At 36.0% G+C, this 14,632-nt stretch overlaps 1 protein-coding gene across 3 annotated transcripts in view; it reads left to right on the plus strand.

Annotated features, from left to right (window-relative positions):
• LHX6 (LIM homeobox 6) overlaps positions 1–7,940 on the plus strand; it is a 254,317-nt gene extending 246,377 nt beyond the window's left edge. For all 3 annotated transcript variants that reach the window (XM_044058717.1, XM_044058715.1, XM_044058716.1), the window contains exon 9: positions 7,087–7,940. In XM_044058717.1, coding sequence (XP_043914652.1) covers positions 7,087–7,328 — 242 coding nt within the window. In that variant the 3' untranslated portion in view covers positions 7,329–7,940. The remainder of the gene's footprint in view (positions 1–7,086) is intronic.
• Positions 7,941–14,632: the final 6,692 nt, after the last annotated feature.

A 14,632-nucleotide genomic window follows, 5' to 3' on the forward strand; every position in this document is an offset into this window, starting at 1 on the left:
AAAAAAGTTTTGTTTTTGAGATAAAAAAATGCCTTCTTGTACCATTTTATCACTAGTAGCAGGGGATGGTTTCCAGTTGTGGAATTCTATATATATTTAATTAGAACATACCATATGAGAACTGGAAAAATTAAATGACTATCTGTAGTCTTGTCACAGAACTGGAGAGGTGAAAGCATGCCCTTGCAGTTGGTGTCACTCACTGAGAGGGCGTGAATGACATTGCAATGGAGATCTCGGTGGGGAATTTGAAATGCAGACATCAGTATGTACACTTGACTAGCAAAATTGTATACTGTGTTCTTGAAAGAAGAACAAGATTGGATCTATGAGGCATACTCTCATTTTTGGATTACAAGAGAAAAATCATTTCAATTGGCAGATTGCATAATTGATTTTAAGCAAAGATATAATCAGGTGTGCAACTATAGTTTGGTACTCTGTGATGTTGGATGTTGTACTTGTTTTAAAGCTGTCAGATACTGTGCATCTGCTTAAATATGAATGATAGCTTTAAAAGAAAGCACTGAATGTAATTTGCTTGAATGAATGCATGCACATGGAAATGGACATTAATCTAGGGCAATGTAGGTCAAAACACAGCATATTTCACAGAGCAGGAGTGAAGAAGCAGGTGTGGCTGCTAAGGTAACTTGTTGAGCTCCCTTTATCTACTAGATTAGCATAGTAGGAAATCCAAATGTGGCCATTGCCATAGTAGCTATCACTGGAGTAAACATCGTCATAATTGAGATGGGCAAGTTTATGATAACTGCGGAAAATGAACCATCTAAAGATGTAAAGGAATGCAACATAAACTTGTTTGCAAAAGACGCAACTTTAGATGCAAAGATTTTCGTGGTGGAATCTTTTGGATAAACTGATTAATACTGTATGCACAGAATCTGTAGAGCGAGATATTATTAAAATAAATTATATTGGTGAACCGAGAGTAAGTGGATAAGATGCTAAAGACAGATCCACCCAGTATCAGATCTTTCAGATTTGTAGATGGAAAAGTACTGCATTCGACAGAAGATTGAAGATTCCACAAAGACAGGACTAGAGAAATGCAATATCAAAACAGAAGTGGTTTGAGTTGAAAATATCCTTGTTGCTAAGTAAGACATCTTTGTAAAGGATAGGTACAGTTCTTCACATGGAAATGACAGAGCAGTGATATTTCATGTTTGTACTCACTAGATTTAGATATATTAAAGTAGTTAACTTACCAAGCCTGGGAAAAAAAGGAAGCTTCAGGAGAGACTGAACTAAAACTGCAAATGTATAAAATTCACCATGCCCTACGGTTAATTAATAAAGCTGGAAGATTGTGCCTCATTAAAACATGTATTCACCCTTGTGCTTCTAAAGGCACGAAGGGAAAGGATATGACATATTGAAAGATTTATCAAAATGTTAACCAATGAACTTACTTAATATATGAGGGAGACTGGGAGGAGATTGTGTTGACCATTGTGTCATTTGTTTGTGTCTAGATTCAAATTTCAGAAGTGCTGCAGCTGTGTTTGTTTTAACCATTTTCACACTATAAGCTGTTGTATGGATGCTTATTTGCCATTGTGGCATTTCCTTACTAATTGTAAGTTAAAGAAAAATCATTTTATCTGAAAATCTTTGCTGGCTTGTATCATTTTAGCTCAATTCATTTTGCCATAGAACTTAAGTGAGTGAATACTATAAAACCAACACTTCTCTTGATTTGACATAAAATCACAATTCATTAGAGAGCTGTCTCTTTTCCAAAACGTGCTGACCTCAGAATGGCTGTATATTAGTGATACCTTAGAAGGGTGAGAGCTATGCTAAAGTTTACTTTTGCGTGACCATGTTTGATCTGAAGACAAAACTCAAACAATCAGAAGCTTGTGTCATTTGAGAGTAAATCTTGCAGTGGTTTCCACTCAGGGCATTGGTTTAACTGAAGAAGTTTGAATGTTTTTCATTTTTGCTGGCTTGCAACCACTGTATGTATAGTTTTGTGCTACCTGGTGATCATATGATGCATTATCTTTCTGCTCAGGTGGGGAAGCACTACTCATTGTTGACCAGGATAGTATGAGATATTAACGTTGTCAGAGTGATACTGAGAAAAAAGAGAGCTGGCATTTGTAAGAAGAAACAAGCCTTAAGTTATACAATGAACACAAAGATGAATAGTGCAGACTGAACTGGGGAAGTGGAAATCTGTTTCTTTAGTAGACAAAGTAATGTGTGCTTAATTCTGATTCCATTTATGGAAATGTTTTACTTCCATTTTTGACAAGATTATAATCTTTTTTTGTCAGTGTTTTTGGTTTCTGGAGTATGTGTCTTCTGATTATAACTGGCATGCCTATACCTGGGATGAAGTAGGGAAACTGCATACCCAAAATAAGGTCTAATGGGTGATTCTGATTACCTCTTAGTGGAAGAAATCTGAACAAAGCCATGAAAAAAAGTGGTACAAGTAGGGACAATATTTAAATATTGCTCTTACAAACTTAGAAAGTTGATAGAATAACAGGTTTTGCATTAGCATGGATTTTCTGAAGGGTATGAAGTTTAAAACTCAAATGTCTGTCATTATTTTCTACTTTAATCTTTAATGATTGGCTACTAATTTGTCAGAAAGCCACAATTTTATGAAAACTGGACCAAAAATATAAGGCAAAAATCTGTACAGTTGAGAGGTATGGGCTAGGGACATTTTATATCCACCAGTGCATATTATTAGCTAGTACAGGGCATGGGTTCTGGAACCCCTTCCCCAACACGGCAGGGTGCAGGAGGGTTGACCCTGCATTTAACTTAAACATCTTCTTCTTCTCTAACATGGCTTCTAAGAAAACAGTGCTTCAAGCATAGATTTTAATGGATCATGCATTGGCTTCATTTTACAAGCATTACTGACCCATTTTCAAAATAAAGAGGCCTGGTGTCAACATTTGCCTTTCAATGTGATGCTGCAGCCATCCTTTGGTGTCTTCTACTAGCAGGGATGTCATTATGTAGTTGGCTGGTTAGCTGCATTCTTTTTTAGGAAACAAGCAGACTAGCTTTCGGCACTTATCCTGTGCCTCCGGTTACCATACTCCCCCAGGGGTCTTATTCATAAGTCCTTTTTATGCGCCATTACAGGTTTCAGAATTCCTTTTTTATGTTTCCACACACACATTAACACACACATACGCACACACTATACATATATATATATATATATATATATATATATATATATATATATATATATATACATACACACACACACACACACACACACACACACATATATGGGTCCACTTCTAAATCTCGAATCTCAAAATCTCTAAAGCTCAAAATACTGAAAATCAAAATAATGAAACTCAAAATATCGAAAAAAAAAACACAGTACAACAACACTAACTATATTGCAGCAGAACTACATAGAGACATATTACTCTTCTCCAAGTATAGGCTGCACCCCCCCACACCCCCTGCTACTCAAATATATCAACTCTGAGATTGCACTTCACTACACTAAAGTGCAATCTCAGAGTTGATATATTTAAGTAGCTGGGGGTGTGGGGGTTGCAGTGGGGTTGCCCCCCTGCTTATACTTGGAGAGGTGTAATATGGTTTGTGTTTTATTTGTTTCAGTATGTACTTGAATATAGTAAGCGTTGGTATCCTGTCATATATATATATATATATATATATATATATACACACACACACACATTTACACTTATTAATTGTAGAACACTGTCTACATTTTTCCAGCAGGCCCAGTGGTTATGGAAAAGATATATGTAAATAAAACAGACAATATGCCTGCAGTTTATGGAAAACCTGAAATGGGGAGTGTAAATTTGTTTTACACAATACATTTTGGCAGAAGAACAGTTTACAGACAAATATTTACATACATGAAACTGCAGTATTTTCAGTACTTGCTGTCAGTATTTTAGTTACTGTGCTTACAGTAATTAAATAATAGTGAAAGGTTGACTAGGAAGAAGGAATAAATGTAAAGGATGAAGAGGGAAGAATTATAAGGAAGGACTTGGCATAAAATTCACATATCAGTCAGGTCCATCACATGCTTTCTTTTTTCAAACCCATTAATGAAAAAGACTTCCTCTCTGCCTCCTGGCTTTGTCACTGCTCCTCAACAGAACATGCTGGAGGGACAGGTTCATCTCCCAAAGACTGCCCATACTCTGAAATAAGCTTCCCATTCATGTCAAGCAGAGCACCTGTGACCTCACTGGCCCTCTTCAAGAGAAATCGTGACGAGTGGATGTGTAACAGAAATTTCACTCCAGTGATCATTCCAGTTGCACTACTGGATATGGGCATTGTGAACTAACACTGGGTGGCATGGTGCCTGGGCAATTGTTTTGGGCTAGGCTTGTAAAAGCTCCAGGCCCATTAGCCTAGTACACACCTATGAACCTATATGTGTAATGGAAAAGCCCATCTGGGCACAGGTGCCTTTTTCAGCACAGACCCTGGGGAGAAAAGCTCCAATAACAAATTTTATAATGCAGTTTCAGTGAATGCATAGCATAATCATCAAGATAATAAAATTTGCATTGATATTCACAAATATTAAATTTACAAGCCTTGTACTGAGACTTTACATATAGAATGGTGGTGTATAAGATAGGTATGAGTAATTTAAGAATTACAATAGGGTGAGGTATCGGAGGAGATGAGCAAGTTTGTGTTGATAGTGATTGACACGTAATTTGGTTGTGCTAATTAGAAGTAGGTATAATAGTTTATGAAGTATAATAAAGTGAGGTATTATAAGGAGCTAAGCAGATGAAATGATTTAGCACTTTAAAGGGAGGCATAAGAAAGGTGATGAAGGGTACTGGAAATCTGTGTCCCAGATCAGGAGCAGGAACAAAGTCAGGAGGCAGAGAGGAAGTCTTTTTCATTAATGGTTTTGAAAAGAAAAAAGTATGTGATGGACCTGACTGATATGGGAATTTTATGCCATGTTCTAGCTACACTATTGGAATAGAGACTGACTCCAGGAGCCCTTTGTGGTTTGTAGATGGTAAGCAGTTTATTATTTGACATAAGGGGATGGTAGGAGTCTGCTGGGCAAGCATATGGTGTATGGATGTTTTTATGGTCAAATGACCTTAGTATAAGATGAGAAAGCTGGAGTCATTTAAGTGTTTTTAGTGCTAAACAGTGGTGGGTCCAGTAAGGTTTGTTGTAAACGAATATGGCAACTTTGTTATAGCACTCTTTTTAGAAGTAAGTGAGGCTTATAGGTTGGTTATGATAGGGGCTCCCGCTAAGAAAGAGGGTAAGAGGTAAGTGGTAGCTAGGGTTACCTTGGCAAAGTCTATAGGGAATTCCTTAATCTATGTAGGGTGCCTAGTTTTTGATGTGCTTTCTTGATGCTGTTATGGATATCTAAATCGAGTTCAAGATTGTCATTGATGGTCATGCAAAGTAGTTTTGTAAGTGGGTTAACTTCAGTTATGGTATTTTTAAGGAAGAAACTTTATAGTTTTTTTTTCATGGAACTAAGATTTTAGAAAAAAAAAAAGTAATTTAGCTTTGGGGGGAATTTAGTAGCAGGTGATTATCATGTAGCCAACTTTCAACAGAGTTAAAGCCTTTTTCAGTAATTCTCTGAAGATGTATTAGGGGATAGGTAGATGAAGGGGTAGTTGAGTTATAACAGAACATAATAGCTATGCAGTTCATTTAATTGAACTGTTATGAAATGGGTACATTAAGTTTAATTTCTGATCTATCTTTTCAGTTCAGACTGCTATTTAGGCTATGAATGAGCCTATTTTAAACTACAAGATAGGGATACCAAAACCTTGGGTGATCGAAATAAGTGCACTAAAGCTTGCTGTGTGCAATTTGTAAAGCTTTGACCATTGTTGCAGGGAGATCTGAGATGATTTCTAAAGGGTATGTATGTGTGTGTGTGTGTGTGTGTGTGTGTGTGTGTGTGTGTGTGTGTGTGTGTGTGTGTGTGTGTGTGTACATATATATATATATATATATATATATATATATATATATATATATATATATATATACACACACATATACATATATCTTTGTGTGTGTGTATATGGGTCAACTTCAGATCATCGAAACCTCAGATCATTCAAGACCACGTCGTCAAGACGAGAATAACGAAAACCCATTTCAACAAAAGACTATAACAATGAAGATCTTCTCAGGGTAAGTAATCACTCATCCAAAAAGTCACCAAACCTAAACTGCACCATCTTTAACCCATCCAGGTGGGGGGGGCTATGCCCCCACACCCTCCCAACTAAATAAATCAACTCCGAGATGGCACTACAGTTGGGAAAAGGGCAAAGTTCACCTTGTCGGCCAATAGATTACTCACCCTGGGAAGATCCTCATCGCTCCGGTCTTTCTCTGAAATGGGTTTTCGTTATTTTCATCTCAACGATGTGGTCTTCGATGATCTGGGGTTTCAATGATCTGAAGGGGATATATATATATATATATATATATATATATATATATATATATATACACACACACACACATATATATATATATATATATATATATATATATATATATATATATATATATACAAGGTCAAACAGCAAGAAGTCAACAGATACAGATGGCTAACATGCACAGAAGATTGATAATCCCAGAGTAAGAGAATATTTCCTTTTCCTGAGGGCTTTGCCTTCTCAGATCTGGTATATACAATTAGCAGGGAGAATAGGTGTGCAGGGGGGCTTTGCCCCATGCAAAAACACTTGCAGTTGGTATAGCCTGCTCAGGTGTAATCCTTGGAGCATGCCCAGTACATGTTGACATTCTGCATTTGTGTTTTTACATCAGCATTATGGATGTTTGTGTTGTAATAGTCTCTCTCACACACACACACACACACACACACACCTTTGATGCTTCTGTCTTTTTGTCATATACCATAACTTATGGATGTTATTCCATGTATACCTGTACACTTCTGCTCTTTCAGCTTCAGAGGCTAGTATGCTGTCTGGCATGCCACTGATACATAATGATTATGAAAATGATTGATTACATTTTTCTGTTTTGCTTCAGGTCATCCTTTTTCAGTACTGACGGCACAGTCACTTCCTCACCAGCCCATGGCAATACCACAGCTACCACTCAGCCGCTGGAGTACGCCAGGGAAGAAAAACAATGGCATTATTCCATTAGGGGCAGTCTGGGTTTGCCAGCTCTTTGTCCCTACTTTAGCCTTATACTGTCTGAGTGTGACTTTTGTATGTGACAAGCTGGACAGTGTTCCCGTCTTTGTTCTCTGTACACTTTGTTTTTGATACCTTAAATTATGGATCGTCCTCCTCAAGATGTATGTCATGACAACATACACAGTTTATATGGAACACGTGTTATCAAATGAAGAGAAGTCTGCAACGGGAAAACAAACCTTGGTCTGTGAAACTGGTGCATTTCTTACTGTGGAGTCAGGATGAAACAAGACACTATTTTAAAACATTTTATTTATCCAGACATCAGTATGTAGCCATGTTGGGATCATGGCTACATTATTACTTTACTGTTTTCACAGTCATGTCAAGGTAAACGTTAATAACTTTTGCCACAATGTTAACTTCTAAATATTTCAAATAATTGTACGATGGCTTTAAAGAATTCCCAAATGCATTCATTCTGAATGAATTGCTTCCATGTGTAGTATTCTTTTAAAATGTAATACTTCATGCTATCCACACGAGAGGAGAAATGAGCAAGTAAGACCCTGAAATGTTGCATGCATTTCTGACCGAATGGTGGTTTCTCTCATCAGAATATGTGTATTTCAGAAGCAGACTCTCTCTTCTCTGATTTATATGTGAAATTCACAAAGAAATAGATCTCATCTTTACATGAAATTTATCACCAGGCACAAACAATAAAGCTGTTTTTCAAAATGTGCGTTTTAAACATTCTGGAGATATATTCCATAATACTATAGAATTTATATTTATTTTAGACCTGCTTTAATTGCTGTTCATATTTATTGGAAACAATATTGACAAGATCACAAACATTTTTGGGTTCTGTAATTCTCACAGGAAATATACAGGGAGCACTAAAATATATTTGGCTTTATAATTCCACCTGATTTTAGAAATATTTACTGTCATGACTGATATCAAGTTATGCTACCTGACAAACATCGGACTAATATGTCATCGACTGTCTGCAGGACATCGAATTCCTAAGTCACAGCAACTCTGCATGTTCTATTATATTAGTATGGACTTTTTTGGAACAAAAAGGGTTCAGTAGCTTATATGTTTTCTGCTGCAAGCCAGATCATGATTTTTCCTGCCATAGCTTATGGCTGTCTCAGAACTTTGCAAGTGATTCTGTACCTGAAATTCCATGTGGGCTGTCAAAATGACTGAGTACTGGAGAAGCCTTAGCAAAGCGATATAATGCTTTCTTTGAAACTGGGAGCAGACAGTTGAATCCAACGTCATCGTTTAGTGTTTGATGTAGATCCTATACTGTACTTCAGCACTTTTTCCATTCTTTGTTGTAGCTTTGTTTCCCTTACTAGTAATTTACTGGTTTATAATACGGTAGGCAGGTTAATTGACGGACTCTGCTACTACTATTTTCTGAGGTTGCTATCCTCAATGAGGGTACTCCTGCAGCATCTCAGTAACCTACTGCTCTCTCCCTGAGTTGCACCATATTCCTCTGGTGATAGTGATAGCTGTCCACTCCACAGACAACCATCAGTAACCTCCCTGTACACAGCTCTTATTGATACTCCCCCCATCCCAGTGCAGCCAGTGCTCAGTAAAGTACCCCGTTTCCCTTTCCTCCTTCTCCTGACACCAGCTGATGAGACATATGCAAACTGCAGATTTTAAAACAGTAGAATACAACATGAAAAGATCCAGTCCTTGAAAAATGTAGCACCTTGGCTAATGCCTTCTAAGAGGTGAATGTAACCCCCTGTGTATCTGAGTAGTTGCTCACATAACTATTTATTTGGTGACTGCTATGAACATGTCACACACTTACATCCACAAAGTAACTTGCTCATTTCTTCATAAAGACAGATCATTGCAGGAAACCTGCTGACCAGGTTTAATGCAGTACGCATCAGTTTGTTTCCTGTGAATTAATTCAGATGATACCATTGCTGCAATAAGGGATTAGAAATTGTCTGCCATATGACTTATTTTTACAAGTAATAAATGAAGAACGATATAAATTATTAATGATAAAATTTTTAGAACACTAGTCTAGTCTGTCATGCTCAGGGTAATGCAGTTCTTAGAACACTAGAGTGTTCTAATCTGTCATGCGCAGAGTACCAGGTTTATAGCTCTTATGTTGCATCTCGGCAGTTTTCCCTGCCTGCTACTGAAATGGCTGTGAACATAGATTTCATCACACAATTCTTTTCTGAAGTTATTTGTCTTCATCTTTATCTGATTTAAAATGTATTACATTTTTTTTGAATGTTACTGACAAGTCATGCCAGATGTTTAAAGCTTCATAGGTAGACCAGCATTAAAAAAAAAGTTCTATACTAGTTTTGTAGCATTACCCGATTTCTTTTCCCATCTTCATTATCAGTGCTTTTGATAAGTTCAGAACTAGGTTTTGCTTTTTCATTATGGACCAAGCCTTCTTGTATAATTAAGTAACTGGTACAGGATGTGCCTACACCTTGGGTTTTTAAAACACTTACTAGCTTTGGGTACACCTTTGTTTTTTGATGTACTAGCTCTGGGTACACTTTTCTTTTTTAAAGCACGTACTAGCTTTGGGTACACCTTTGTTTTTTAAAACGCGTACTAGCTTTGGAATCCTATTTGCTAAGAAGCCGATCTGCAGTAGCCAAGTTAAGTGTTGGTGCCCACTTTGTTATATATATTTTTTGTTATGACAACACAAGCTGTTCAGAAAAATAAAAATGATGGTTTAACCTACCTCCTCTCACATAACTGTTAGCACTTTATGCAGCCATTATAAATCCTGCAGGTCTCTAATTCCTTGGATTGGTTCCTTTCTTTTTTCAGCTAAAAGAAAATCATTTCTCATTGGAGTCCGGACATCTTGCTCTTTTATGTTCTGCGTAACATTTTAAGTATCCTCTCCTTACAGAAGTGAAGAAGGGAAACCTTAACGATGCACTCTGTCAGAATTGAGATTTATATTTGTACTGAAATGAAGCTGCCTGCAAGGAGACAACAGGATGTTGTCCACTGCATAATATGCATTTCATCATCTTTGAAACTAACACGGTTCATTAACATTAAGAAAATAGCATAATTATTTATGCAATCAAAACATGGACTTTCCCATTGGTCAAATGATCTCATTGTATTTAACAACTGGCCAGGACTGCTACCACAGGTAAACTGATCCTACAGTAGTTAACCAGTAGCTGGAACTGCTACTGTAGATAAACTGATCCCACGGTAGTTACCCTGTAGCTGCGGCTGCTGCCATAGGTAAACTGATCCCACATTATTTAACCACTGGCCAGGACTGCTACTGTAGGCAAACTGATCCCACAGTACTTTTAACCAGTACCTAGGGCTGCTACCATAGGTAAACCAATCCCACAGTACTTAACCAGTGGCTCTACTGTAAGTAGTACTTAACCACAGCTCTGGTAATTGAGAATGCAAGACAGCCTGTAATGCTTAAGTGAAAGGAGACTCAAGGAAAAGGATATCAGATATCAACAACAACTGAAATATCTCGCACAGGTCTTCATTTTGTTTTCTACTTCATATGGTACTGCTTGCATTCTGTACCCATAAAACTAATCTGAAGGATGCTGTTTATCTGTCAACATTGTTTGTTTGTCTTGCACATCCTTAAAACAGTGTGTTTTCCTCCCTCACTCCATCCTTCAAAATAGAATAGTATTGTTTATGCTTTATCATCTTGTAGAAATGATGTGTAAAAATGGGAGTGGTGAATAGGAGATGTGACTTGCTGTTTAGTTATGTTTGTCTCTTGGTGACCTTATGGGCTTTAACACACCAGTCATATCTGTCAGCAACTGTTTAAGTTTTGTAACTCCATAGCCATTAATGCTGTCTATCCATCTTAGTCTCTGATGCTCTTCCCTAATGAATTCTGTCTTTGCATTATGAGGATAAAGTGTTTGAGTTTTAGTGTTACTATCTGAGCTTCCATTGAATTATCTGAGTTTATTTCCTTCCTTCTAGTGAAATGTTTGAGATTAACCTTCTTGCAATCCAAGGAATTCCCCCAATTTTTTATGCAATACTGTACTTGAAAAGCATTCATTTTCTGAGATGCAACTAGTCTTCGTCTAAATTTTTGTTGACCTTGTTCTGATCGTGTTCATATCCTCCAGGCTCCTGAGTACATTATAAAGTAAAATCTGATGGTAAAAGATCAGAAATTCTGCATGAGACAGAAACACTTGGGATTTCTAACAAATGTTTCCTTGCAAATCCATTCATATAGCTACAAATAATTGCTGTGGACTGACCAAGAAGGAGAAGCTGGTTATATGTGCCATAATATTCTGAAAGTCATAGGAGATAAAATAATACTGTGGGAAAGTAGCATTCATTCAACAATACATATATTAAGCTGCTAATATCAGTACTCAGAAACAGCACAAAAGTCCTCAAAATGTTAACAATATTTAACATTTTAGTCTTGCATGTCGCAAAACCATTGCAAAATCATACTGCACAATTTAAATTTGGATAATAGATCCTAGGAGACTATTCTTTAATGGTCTATGAAGGCAAGAAGAAAACTGTGCAATATGACAGATATCTTTCAGTGTAACAACCTTCATTAATAAGATAAACTAATTTAAAAATTATATTTGCCTTAAATTCTAGGCACACTATGGCAAGTACATTTGTATGAAAAATAATTATAAGAGATCTAAGGTAAGTTTTTCTTACTAAAACTATATCAGGCCAATGCTTAGAAACAACTGATGTACACATTTTCTAATATAATACCCTGTTAAAGCATAACACACATGCACTGTTTTGGTGATTTATGGAGATGGTTTGCTGTATACCTTCTAATGCAAACTGCTGAAAGGAAAAAAAATATTGACTGCATTATCTATGCTGTTAAAATATATAATTATATTACATTTTTATTAAATTAAAGTAGCAGTCATTTCTGTTGACAGACTGGTATTTTTGACATCATTTTTGTTTTGTGCATTATAAGATCAGTGAGAGAGTTATTTTCTTGATCCATTTATAGATATTCTAGATATATGTAATTTAGAATCCAAAGCACTTCATGATTTTTTTCTGATAGTTTTCATGCCTTATGGTATGTTTCCGCATCCCTAAAAGTCTTCTTGAATCTAATATCCCCCTAAGAGGCTGAGGAATTGTTGCTGCTTACAACAAAGATTTCCTGTTCCTCGGTGTAGTGACTGGGTTTCATAGTACCTATCAAATGGAAGTTGGAAATGCATACAATTTATGATTCACACCAATAAAAAGTATAAATAATGCAGCAGAAATTTGAAAAATCCTTAACTAATTGCCTTTCTTAGTTATGGTCCGTGACCTCTCATGTCCCATACAGACATGTGCATGAAACACTTTTGTTTCTGTTTTAATGTGACATGTATGTTCAGTACTATAATACCAGTTTCATACAGGAAGGCGAGTACTGAAAGCATTAGAATGTTGGCATATGTCCTATATTTGTTTTCACTTTTAATACCTCATTCATGTCTACTGTGATGCAACCCTTAGCAACCTAAAAAGTTCGTAGCATACTTGTTTTCTTTATTGTTAAAGAAATAAATCTAACTTTACTTGCTATATTGTTAAATGCCATTGAGCTAATGTGTCTCTTTTTTTTCTAAATGTTTTTACTTAGACTATATTGTATGACTCTTTCTTTGGCTTGTCTTATTCTAATATAGTCTCATCACTTTTGTTGGGGATTCTGTGATTTCTGTTTGTGTGTCAGTTGTAGAAGCTGAAATACAGCATGCTACAGAAATAGTGGTTATATATACGAGTACTGGCTGACATCACAAGTCATTGTTATTCAAACGCACGACCAATGGTTATTCACAACTACACAAGCAAAGCACCATTAATTGCTGTTGATATAGTGACTAAAAATAAATGGCTTCCAAATTCTCCATGCCACTAAATAAATAAACAATGTAAAGCAATAATACACAGTAACAGAAAAGCAAATCCTTCCAGACACAAATGTAAAATCACAGAAGAAAACAAAATATAAACTTAAATGGTATTTATTAATGAAGAATTCAAGAATATGGTTGGAGTGAGCAAACATCCTTAGGTAAGACACTTGTGCACTTGTGACAGTCTTAAAATAGTTATATAATTTAAAATTTATATGACTATATCACTGTAGGAAAAACCCTGCTTTAAAATACTGTAGTGTTCACTCATTAATAGAAATGACTTGCTAATAATTATTTAAAACTCCAGAGTAAGCCTTTTAAGGTGAGTAGTTATAGCTCTCCCCTTGTATGTATCCATGGCCAGATCGGACCGAGTTACAGATTGAAAACCCTCTACATACATCTAAGATCAGGCTTCATTATAGCCAGGGTTGTATGGAGTGGCCCTGTAAAAGATGCCATTGCAGATAATAACCCTTCCAGGTTGTAACTCTCTAGCTCCTGGATTTGTGTTGTTTTTTTTTAAACTAAGAGTTTTCCGTTGGAATATTACCTGTTGCTACATGTTACGTGTATTATGGAAAATTCCATCAAATCAACACTAGCAGTCAAGAAGCTTGAAAGTCATACATTTCAATTGTACATTGTGTATTGCAATTTCCCTTTCATTGTTATGCAGCCATGTTTTTTTTTTTTCATTACTTTTTTATGCCCTTACATCACTCAACATATTGTATAACTGGTTATGTTGTTTGGTTAGCTTTATTGAAAAAAAAAAGAGGAACTATATGTACATCATAATATACAAAGACAGAAGTATTTATGGGGTTGAGTAACAAAGCTTAGTTCAGGTCACAATTTTTTTAAGCAAGAAACTTCTTTATTAAGTTATCACTTATGACATCGGCAATCAAACATTTATATGAATGAAAAGAAACCGCATTTACATAATCTTGGTTGTAAGCATTATACATCACAAACCATATTGACAAAATTTTAGTTGAAAACATTATACATATCTTATGATCTACCCAATCATTGTCTGTCAAACATTACATAGCTCATTTAAATCCTGTCTTCTTTTAAACCACATTCCTTCGCTGTATGTATTGTTTCCATAATTCCCATTTTTTTTCTGTGTAATTTGCTCGTACCCTTTTCTAAAGATTCCAATTCCAGTTGTTTTATCTCTGTTACTATATTTACTACTTGTAATTTAGATTTCAATTTCCATTTTCTAGTAATTGCTTTTTTTGGCAGCCACCATAATTAGACTCAGCAAGGCATTACTATGTTTAGGCAATTCCGATTCTGTATCATAGCTCAGAAAAATCATTTTCCTAGATGCACCAGTTTGCTCACATAGTCTCTCTGATAGAACAGTCTTCAGCGAATCTTTAATGTCTGCAAACTCCTTACATTCTCAGAAAATATTTTCCCAATTACCTATTTCATCCCCAT

Source organism: Protopterus annectens, chromosome 16.part0, assembly GCF_019279795.1.
Source record: "Protopterus annectens isolate FY-2018-M chromosome 16.part0, PAN1.0, whole genome shotgun sequence".
NCBI lineage: Eukaryota > Metazoa > Chordata > Ceratodontiformes > Protopteridae > Protopterus > Protopterus annectens.